At 42.0% G+C, this 11,448-nt stretch overlaps 1 protein-coding gene across 1 annotated transcript; it reads left to right on the plus strand.

The window, feature by feature from the left end:
- The first annotated feature begins 225 nt into the window (after nt 1-225).
- Nucleotides 226-11,448, plus strand: LOC135499193 (uncharacterized). Its single transcript, XM_064789857.1, has 8 exons — nt 226-283; nt 6,834-7,063; nt 7,335-7,393; nt 7,628-7,677; nt 8,150-8,388; nt 9,492-9,652; nt 10,671-10,802; nt 11,203-11,448. Exons 1-6 carry the CDS (start codon nt 226-228, stop codon nt 9,504-9,506), a joined length of 651 nt encoding a protein of 216 aa, XP_064645927.1. The 3' UTR covers nt 9,507-9,652; nt 10,671-10,802; nt 11,203-11,448.

The raw sequence follows: 11,448 nt of genomic DNA on the forward strand, positions 1-11,448 counted from the left end.
TCGTGGGGCGGGAGAAGTTCCGTCGCCAGGAGTTTTGTTACTAAAAGTAACAGATAACGCTACTTTTCCTAATTTCATTTTCAAAAATAATAGTTTGCTAACGAAGCAGGGGAAGCACAGGCATATAGATGAGAAAATATATCTCGTCTTTTTAATGATAGCATTCCAGCGCAATGTCAATAAAATGATGTTTTAACTGTACGTCATCTCCATCACTTAAAAAACATGACTGTCATACCACCCGTGAAAATATTCTATCTGCGATTAAATAATGCCTTTTCAGGTGAGCAGGTCAATACTCATTTAGTTGTTCTAGCCCTCATTACCTTGACAATGGTCATGGGCTGTTATGGTACCGGCCTTCCGTCACGATGATGATCGATCGACTGTTATCAAAAGATTACGATGGGATCTTTCATCATCAAGAATGTTATTGATCGGGATTGCTTACCTTGAACACCTGAAAGTAAAGTAAAGATGCAGAGATATAACGAGTGTAAACACCATAATAGAAAAAAAATCAATGCATATCGATATCAATGTCCTGATTTGCAATACACATGTACTTTGCAAACATTCCATTACCATACGTTAACACAATCAAACATTAAAGAACTGGTCGATCTTTAAGGAGAAGTAGCCGCAACCCATTCAAACAATTCAGTGACAATTTTGCACCAATTTAGACATTGATATTTTCTCTGAGTGTATGAAGTTTGAAGAGTCAGGCCAATGCTATCTAGCCTTGGTGATAAAAATGCATATTATCAAAGGTGCAATTCCGGTACGACTATTTACTAAGACTGCAAATATAACTAACTCGATATAAACGAATATTGCAAGTTCTGTATAAAATAATTGGGGATAAAACCAGTGTCATCAATAGTTTATTAGGTCTACTAACTAGACGAGTATCCTGGTTTAGGGTTAAGTACTAAAACAAAACACATTCGCATTCTTCATAGAAGTTGGAGAGAACTGAGAAGTAGGCAAAAAAATAAAGAAGATATAGTCTAACATAAATGTAAGTTGAAAAGAAGACTATGTATAGAGCAACCACGCTGCGTAATTATTATTCGCCCCCGGAACTTAAATAAAAGGTAAAACTGTGCCCGAATGACAGTAGATCAGACCACTCATCAGACGGTAGAGTCAAGTTTTAGATATACGCAGTAGCTATACCACCTCGATGTTGGACATTACGGTAGTTTAATATCGTGACTGTGATGCGGAAAAGTGGCATTGAAGCTTGCTTTTTTAACACGGGAAGTCAGTCCATCTTGCATCTAGAGCAATGTCGGGCGCAGAAATCGAAAAGGAGCTGATGGCGGTCGTCTTTACCTCTTCCATGTTGTACAATTATATTTACGGAAAGAAAGACGTAATGATAGAAACGGACCACATGCCGTTGTGGTAGCTATTACAAGAAAACACACTTGCCGCAGCACAGGCGAGGCTGCAACGCTTACTCCTTGGATAAAAGATATATCAGTTTGATATGGTATCCAAAAAAGAAAAGGCACTGCAAATGGCCGACACTCTTTAACGCGCTGCTTCTCAAACCAGCAGATGTAAACCTAGATCAGCGATCAAGTGACGGTGATGACCTCACAGTTTTTTAGTCCAATTAGCGACAACAAACTTGAGGGACTAATGCAAGCTACTACTGATGATCGCATACTACAGAAGTTAAGTACGTGGCGGGATGGTTCGACCATGTCGGGGAAATCGCACTGAAGGTAAGACGGTAGGGCATCTTTCCGTACGCTCAGAATGAGGTTGCTAAAACTCTAGGTTATAACTAACAAGAAGTAACAAACATCCTGAGCGGGACTCGAACTGGGAGCCTTCGGATTGATAGTCCATCGCTCCACTGTAAATAGCGGGGAGCAGCTGCCGGCCATGGACATTGTCTGCCCAAGCCCTAACCCCCCCCCCCCCCCCGGGAGCCAGGCGGGGGGGGGGGGGGGGGTATTACTCAAGGAGGCATTAGAAACCTTATAAACCTGTAACCACCCGCAAGGTACTAGTAGAGCCATCTACAGGACATCTGTGTAACTAAAAGTTATTATATAGGTCATTATATAGGTCACCTCATCCTGAACGTACGGAAAGATGTTTAACCGTCCACCTTACCGTACGTTTCGTTTCGTTTCGCGACGAACTGCTTGTCGATAATGGCATTGTTTTCAGAGGACAGAAAAAAATGGTTGCCATCAAACTTCAACAGGACTGCATGAAGCAACCACACGGTGGCCATATTGGCTGTGACGCCACAAACCGCCGTGCTCGTGACATTCTATCCTGGATGTCAATGAACAATGATATCTAAACAATGGTTAAATTATGCAGTCTGTGCCTTGGGTACGTCTGAGACGTAAGCTGCTGCGACAGTCGGACAGAGACAACTCTGAACTTTCTGCTGCTCACAAAGAAACAACTGCGCTTCGCTCAAGGGTCGGTGCAGTCGAACGCGACATCACCACAATGAAACTGAGACGTATGCTGCTGCTGCCACAGCCTCTAAAACTTCATCACCGCAGCATGAGTCGATTCCTCCTGGCGAACCACCAAGGAACTTCGAGACAATTATCATCAGGAGTACTAGTAATACGAGCTCACGGCCCGAAACGCATTAGCATTCTCAGAATGTCCCACTTTTTTTCTGGAGCTTGTGGATTCGTTGGTGTGGTACGCTAACCAAGTCGGAGGAGAGCACCTCTTTTCGTTGGATTTAGATATCTTGCCCCGCACAACTTCCGAATCAATCGTTAAATTCCTTACGGACCATGCGATAATAGCACGTACGGTTCGACTGATCAAAAGAAAATTCAAGGGAGCTCAATCGGCAAAACAGTATCGTGGACTTCGAGGATAAAGATACACTTCTCGAGGAGTATACTTCTGGCCTGAGGGCGTGCTATGTCGCGAATGGATTGATTAGTTTCTTCGTTAAATAATGATGTCAACGACCTTTTGTATAGGAAAAGGATTCCGCATTCCCTGCTGGAACGCACGCGGTGTGATGGTTGGCGTTCCCTACGTTGATAATCTCTTGTGCGCAAGTTAACTCGGCCGCATCGGTATTTGGCAACACTGGTTACATCCAGACTCGCTTAACCTTCTGCAGTCAATTAGCGATGATTACGTTTCATTTGGTGTCGCCACGAATGAACTTCTTATAAGTGACAACGGATGGATTGGAACTTTTTTCATGTGGAAAATATGCCTCGCAGCTATCATCCGCGTGCTTGATCTGAACAGCGATCGTGTTGTAGGAGTGAGCCTTATCCTTGCTTTGCAGAGGCCTGTGTTTTTCTTTATTGCATACTTGCCAAGCTCTTACTATCCTGCAAGCATCTTCGTGGAGTACGTGGATTATATTTTCAAAATTTGCGAATTTTACGGCTCCACCGGTAAAATAGCGAACATGGGATCTAATAAATGCGCAAATTAGTCGTGAAAGAACCCCCAGCGTGACATCCTGTCAAAGAGCTAGGTGTCTTGAGTCCTTTTTATCGCTTAAAAGAACGAATCGGTTTCCTATCCCCGTTAGTAACTCGTGTTCGGACACCACCCCAAATGAAGTGGACTTTCTTTCCGACAATACAACCCGCCGCTATGAGCAAAGCTGCCGAACTGACCATTCCACAAAGGAACTCCCGTAAACGACACCGTCCTCACTGGAATGACAATCTTAAATCTCTCCACGAAAACATGCGCCTCGTAGGCACGAGTGGCTAAAAGCTGGTAAATCGAGTGAACCGAACTCAACCAAATGTGTAGAGTATAAGCGGCACAGGCGCATATTTCGTGCAGATCTTAGAAATTTAATGAAGAAATGTTGAGAATGAATTTTACAACAGTCTGAGCTCTGCTTTTAAATTCTGGAAACTGGTGAAAAGGCATCGGCGTCCTCCACCATCGGCACTGAGCTTTGATTATACAATTTACCATAGCTCTGCTGATTTCTGCAACAAGTGGGCAGAGTACTTCGAAAATATCTTTATAGACTAGACAATTGTGTAGAAGCTGAATCTCACTTTGTCAGATTCGGTACATCACACCGGTCTAAATAATTCAAGGACTTCGTAGTGCTTCGAACTTGTGTTTTAAACACTACGAGCAGCCCTTACTTCCATTCTAGCAATGGCCAGGCGGAGCTGTTCAAAGCGTCTGTTAAGGACATCTCACAGGGATCATAGTGAATTTTACATGAACTTGCATTGTTAAATTGGCGGAATACTGCTATGGCTCTCATGATCAAGCGCAACGAAATTTGTCTCGGTGCACGTGACGCGCTCAACGCTTCCCACAGCTGAAGGCCCTGCTTGAACCCCGTATAAATAGTCCAAAAATCGTCCAAAAATGCCGATCTGAACTCCGTCGAAATTTAACGATATCCGTGAACAAATCATCCAAACTTTTGACACATTTGGTCCAAAGTAATAATGTTCGCATTCCGACCGATAAAGGATATGATATGGGTGAGATATTCACAAGGAGAGCGGACCAATCCAGATCTAATCATGTCCAAGCCAAACCAGGAGGATTCCAATAACAGAAGAACCGCAACCATCTCTTCAAAAAAGTGGCAAGTTATAGTTACAATAACGATAGCAATTCTCCGCAGGGTCACGCAGTCATCTGTGCCACTATAAACTGCACCAGCTCCTCAGACTGACGCAGGACATCCGCCAATTACCTCACAGACTTCCAGACAGACTTCTTGCAATATGTCAACTTGAAAGTCGAGAAAGAAAGGGACACCCGGAATATTCTGTTACAAAAGAACAATTGGAGCATCTTCTGGGTATTGGCTTTACTCTGGCTTCAATTGCCAGGAGAAAGTTGCTCGGAATGTGAAGTCGCCAGACAGTCGACCGCCACATGAACCATTTTCAAGTTCAAACACGTCGCCAGAGGTTGAGTGAATTAAGCAGAGAGGAACTGGTGAAGAATCGGTGCGACGAATAAACCATGAAACGGGCGAGGGCAGTTGTACTCACCGTATAGATATTTGGTGGTAAGGAATGCATCCTGGAAACATGCTACATGTATAGTATATAGGTCAAACCAAAGTCGTGATGTATCACTGCTTGGAATATGCATCCTTGCTAGGAGAACCTACCATAATTTTTTTATTGAAAACGAGTCACTCATAATATAAGAGAGATATCACACTTTTTAGTTTTCCACTTCTGGCCCCCTGGTGGCCAAGTCAAGAATCAGATCGGACCGAAATTCACTATCAGGATATGCAGGACAGACAGTCCGTGCGGTAGCTTTGGGGATAGCCAGCTGTTCATAACAATTCAATGAACCTCGGTTTTATGAATGTCTCATTGCAGGACTAATCATAATCAATTGCCTGCAACGGGTGGCCAATGCATTAACTCTTTCATCTTTCTTCCAGGTCCAGGCCTTTTAATCAAGCCAGACCCCCCCCCCCCCCCCATAGACTGCATCCAGATAGTTTTGGCAGGCGTTATAACTTTCAGGTCTCTGTGAACCAACCTCGTCTTGAAATTAACAATCACAAAATGGAACTTAATTCATACATTATGCATTGTGCATCGTGCGCAATGTATATACGCATAAACTGTCAAGTGTTGCAGTAAACTGCAGGCAAAAATCTGGCAAAATATTTCTGGGTTACACTTACAGTAGCTAGCCAGTAGGTAGCTTAAGAATTAAATTTAGAATATAAAAAGTCCCCTGCAAATTTATCTTGTTGCAATTGAGTCAGGCCCTTTTGTATGTGTATTGTATCCCATGATTCAATTTGAGGTATTTATCCCCGGCATAAATGATAAATTTCCATTACATGGTAGGATAGAAGGGAGCAGCACTCTTCTTATGTTTCGGCAATGCTGTTTATGTCCCTTCAATTCAACATAAATTGTTGTCATTTTTTACTTTTCACAGGTGACGATTGGTGATCAATAGTGCAATTGATGGTTTTTCACGGTGTCTGGTTCCGTTCATAAGGGTTTTGCCTGAAAACACAGCCCGAACGTGTCTGCGTGTATTCATCAATGGAATCAGAGGTATGGACAGCCCAGTCACATTCATATCGATGGTGGTGGAGAATATGTCCATGCTACATAATTCCAAAATCGAAAGATGGGTGCAAACAGAGGCAGTGTGTTGATTGGTGCCTCTGTCCATAACCAACGAGTGGAAAGACTTTGGAGGGATGTTTTTATCAAAGTAATTAACATATTTTACAAACTGTTTTACCACATGGATGAACATGAAATTCTTAATGTCACAAATGAAACTCATGTTTTGTCTACATTACACTTTCATTCCTATCATTGATAATGAACTACGACGTTGGATTAATGCCAACAATAACCACCATATCAGAACTGAACACAACCGACCCCTCTACAGCTTTGGTTCGGAGGTATAATTTATCCAGCGCATTGAGAATTTTAATCAACCGCTATACAAAATATTTTACATCCCAATGTTGATGGTGATGAGGGGGATGATGACTGGTTTGAACAGCATGGGGTTGATTGGGATCATTCTGATCCAGAAAATATCAGAAGAATTACAATCACTAGAAATCCTATAAATGAAGAAGAGTCTTCGGAGTTACTGGAAAACTTTCCTTCAGAAGTGCTCTTATCCTATTCAGATTCTCATTGAATGGACATTTATGGTAGAGTTCTCCACTTTGTGATGACAGTATTAGAAATGGAGTAAGATCTAAAAGTGAAAAGTAAGAAGTTGCTTCGTTTCAATAAAAACACCCATTCTTCACCCAAAAGGTCATTTTTTTAATTGAAATATTAGATAAATTGATTCAATCTACACTCCAGGTCTTTCCGAGGACACAGATTCCGTCATCGCAATAGTTTACGTTGATGTCAATGAGTATCCTCACGACTCCAATTTGACCATTTCCATCCTGCTTGATGTGCTGCTAATGCACCACCGCATCTTTAAACCCAAACTCCATCTACAAATTGACAATTGTTGGAGGGAGAACAAGAATCGCTACATTCTTTCATTCTTGTTCTTCCTTGTGCATATAGATGTTTTTGAAGAGGTAAGCTTCCTCATGTGGATACCGAAAAGACACATCAGTTCATTCAATACTATCTTTTTTGCCCTATGTGATGACCAGAGGACAAGGAACTCAATGGACATAGGGACATGCCTATAGTAATAGTATCAGTTCTTATTACAACATACTATTTCCGACCTACAAACGGCAGTTAATTTCGAGCGAAAAATTATTTAATATAAAAGCAAAAGGTGTGCATTGCATTTTTAATGTGGAAAAGTAAAACTGTTCTCTTATAAATACTTGTTTTCAGGTATCTCTGAACTTCTTACCAGTTGGTCATACGCATGAGGATGTTGATCAGATGTTCAGGTAAAGAGATCGTTTCCGGGCAAAAGACCATTCACTCATTGTTGAAAATGTGTTCCTACATGTCCTATGTCAAATGTCGGAGGACGTCACATTCAGCGATGTGTACATTACCATGCAAATACATCATGGTAAAACATTATGGTCTTAGTTAAACGGGTGAAATATTCAAAACATGTGGATCATATCTACACCAATCCTGGTAAAATTGTTATTAGTTGCAATGTCTTCTTGCAGATGTATCAATACAGCCATTTCTTCCTGCGGCAATATCAATACTCTGGATGGTAAGTTTGACTTGATGTTTCACTGATTTTTGAATTGAGGAATTGGTTGTCCTATCAAGATCGCTCGGGTCGACCAAAAATGCAGACCAAAACCAGAGGCATAGAGATTGTAGTGCCCAAAAGTAATTGGGAAACAGTCCGCAGTTGTTTATTTCTCTTGCTAACTAATTGTGGCAACGCTCCTCAAACATTTAGACTGGGGAAACAAGATGGCGGACACATTTTTTCTACTTCCTTGGTTGCGATACCAAGGACCACTAAAATCAAAATGAGGCGTAAGGCATTTTCCATTAGAAACATCGATATCCTGTGACCAAGGCCTTTTAGAATATTGAGTCAAGAGCGGGCGACATTATTTGGGCAATTTGTTCTGACACGATTGAGGATGCAAACTGACATATTATGGTATTTGCTTACATTGGCATAATGAAGTCACTTAGTCTTAGGTTTCCTCTTAACATTATGGTTTCAGAATTCATGGATAGACTGACGGACAAAGACACATTCTCGCCTAAGATTGAAGTACATAATGTACAAAGTGTGTTCAACTGGCGTGACCACATAATTCCATTCTTGCCTGTCAACTTCAGTGGCCAATCCAAGCCACACCAGTTCAAATTCAGGAAAGTAGATGGGCAGGCAAGGATGCGCTATCGCCTGTGGGCTGATGACCCGTGGAGCCCTGAGGGACCAGGCATGACATGCCTTGAGGTAAAGATATACATGTAAATTTGTCATTGGTGATTAACTGACTACGCAAACGACACGTACTACTACTTTTTAGCTAAGCCGAGACCAAGACACTTCAAACGTGAGATGCCTTTTAGCGCGATTCGACTCAAGTGTTTAAATTACTTTGCCCATTGGTATATTGGCCTGATAAAGACATACCGTCAACAAAATGGAGGTTGAAAGAGACCTGTCGGTACTTTCCATGTTTATATTTCAGCCGAGTCCGGGCCCTTGGAGGTCCAGGGTTCGATTCCATTAGTACTTCTCTCTCTAAGGACACCCTTGGGCTGACCACAGTCAACTGCTGTCCTTTGTTTGAGAAATGATACTGAATACAGAGGTCTTCTTCTTCTTCTTCTGCGTTCTCTCTTTGGCACTTGGAGGGGTCATTCTCCTAGGAGCAATCCTCCTCCAAGGCGGGATGAGCGTATCTTGCGCTGCCACTGCGGTTATGCGCCAATTGGGTTTATTGGCCTAGTGGTCAGACTTTGGCGTGGCCAGGGATATACTTCCGTGCCGAGAGATAGAGTCCACGTAAGCTACTCATGTTCCTCACTTGGTGGGGTCTTAGCTTGCCCCGGCATAGACACCAGATACCAAGGAACCTCAGTTTAAAGTCTCATTCGAAGGACTGTGAAGAGCCAGGAATTTTAGTTCCTGAAAGCCAGGCTGGTTCATCCAGAAATAGAAACCTGGGTTCTCCCTGGGATCGAACCTGGGCCCTATTGCGTGGTGGCCAGCAGTGTTGACCACAAGGCCATGAGGCTCCTCACATACAGAGGTCAAATTGAATGGAAAGGACCAATTTGGGACCAAAGGCAGTGTCCTTAAATAGAGAAGGTGTCCTCAGTATAGCAGAGAGGTGTCGGCTCATAAAGGGAAGAGCCACTGTGTACCTGAATAGATAGGTTAAATTACTGTTTACTTTAACTTGACATATTATATAACATTGTTTTTTTAGGATCTAGTGCTTTCTGAGGATGGAAAAATCATCTCTTGCAATGTGGGCAGTATTAGAAGAGACGATTGAACTCAGATTTCATTTGAATTTAACTTGCCTAATCTCTGTCTTGAAATTTCAGGCTTCCCAGATATAGCTGACGAACAAGCAGTGGTTGAACCCAGCACCGAGCGAATGGAGCTGGACGAGGTCCGCAAAGGCGTCAAGGCTCTCGGGCCAAGACTGGTGTCCCGAGATCACCAGTGGTGGGACCGCTACTTCCTAGCACTGGAAAATCCTAACGTAAGCTAAAAATATTGTCACTGTGGTAAAGCTTTTAACTTGCTCGATCACAGTGCTATCATTTTAAATGTATTTTAAATAAACCTGAGGTAACTGCATCATAAGCAGGCTGTTAGTTGTGCATGTACTTGATAACAATGCTTTCCAATATCAAAATTCGAAAGTGTCTAGACTAAAAGGAAAAGGAAAAATTTGCTTAACATTAAACAACCCCATGCCTTTATAAAGACTGGTCGTATCCAGTAACTTCTATTATCAAAGAAAAAGAAGCACTTTAAAAATTGAATCATACGTGTACAGTGCATTGATTTGTGGGTGAGAAGAATAGAGGAGCCACTCTCAGATTGAATGATAAAAAGGCTGTTGTCACGGCAAGCTGCAGGCTGTTGTGAATATTATGCCATGGAATTATTCGAACTGCATGATTTTGTGTACAGGACCCGGTACACAAAATGAAATAAAGAGGAGGGTTACAGGTAGGATGATTGGGTGAGTGGAGACACCAGTCATGTTTGTCAAGAAATATAACAACATTTGTGCATTCCTTCACAAAGAAGGCTTGCCGATTCCGAACCTGGTCGGGGCCTTTACTCAGCACTCATGAATGAGAGTGCTATCTAAAGGCAACTTTACTCATCGAAACAATTAATTTTTCCAAGAACTTAACAGCGCTGCCACTCGCCATTGTCGCCAAAACTAAACTCAAACCTGGTTGGCTCAAATCTGATGCAACTTGGCTCAAACTTTTCAAATGCTTTTACTGTTGAGTCAAACATCAAAGTCAGAAAAAATCCTGGTAAATTACCCATTTGGCTAAACTTGTCAAAAATGCAGAGCTGCCCCAGAAATTACATGTACGGTGGTGATCTATGACAAGTTTGAAATAACAAAGATGAACCTGCTACCACTGTACCATGACAAAGATTTCACAACATCATCAACCAAACTTTTCTCCAACACAACTGCTTTTTCCCAGACAAGATAATCACTTAAGTGGAATTTGGTATTGCACTTGCAGGTCAATGACAAGGAATGGCCGCTGCCCAAAATCAGCCAAACGATCGGCTTTTGGAAAATTGATGAAGATATGACAGACGTACCGCAGCATCTGTTGGAGATCAGATCCGGCCTCACACAACAATGCCCAGCGGTAAGTGAATTTTTTGAATGAACAAAATACACAAAAGACAGCAAAAACTTAAAAACAAGGCTTATCTTATTCCAGCTGCAGGGTTGAATCTTTGGGCTAATAGCGCTTATTCGAATGAGCCCCTCTGGTCTGAAGTTAAATTCATCAGCTTCAATCATTTTGTTCGAGTTGGTTGCAATAGTGAGATTTTGCTATCCTATTCCACTGCAAGGTGGGGAATTCCTCATCATCTCTGCGTAATTCATGCAAGATAAACAGACTACTATTTCGATGTCCTTATACCCTTGTCACATGCTGTAAACTGGGTAATGCTCACCACTGCTGGATTTATTAATGATTCTTGATAATCAATTTCTACTGTAGTTTATAATGAATTTATTCACAGTTTTATTTGTTTAAGGTGATCATTGGTAATCAAGGACAAATGCCGGCAATTCAAGAGGTAGATCGAACAAAAATTGAGATTGGTGATCTGGCGGCAATATACACCGTGGAAAAGGAGGGTAGACCATGGATCGCCAAGGTGATTGATATCAATGAGGACACGATCAAGATTCATTGGTTCCATGGGTCTTGGAATGGAGTTTGCCGGCCATGGTACAACAACATCAGCAAAAAGCAAGTACCACGGCTGGATGAAGTTCAT

The sequence above is a fragment of the Lineus longissimus genome, chromosome 14 (genome assembly GCF_910592395.1).
Source record: "Lineus longissimus chromosome 14, tnLinLong1.2, whole genome shotgun sequence".
Lineage (NCBI taxonomy): Eukaryota > Metazoa > Nemertea > Pilidiophora > Heteronemertea > Lineidae > Lineus > Lineus longissimus.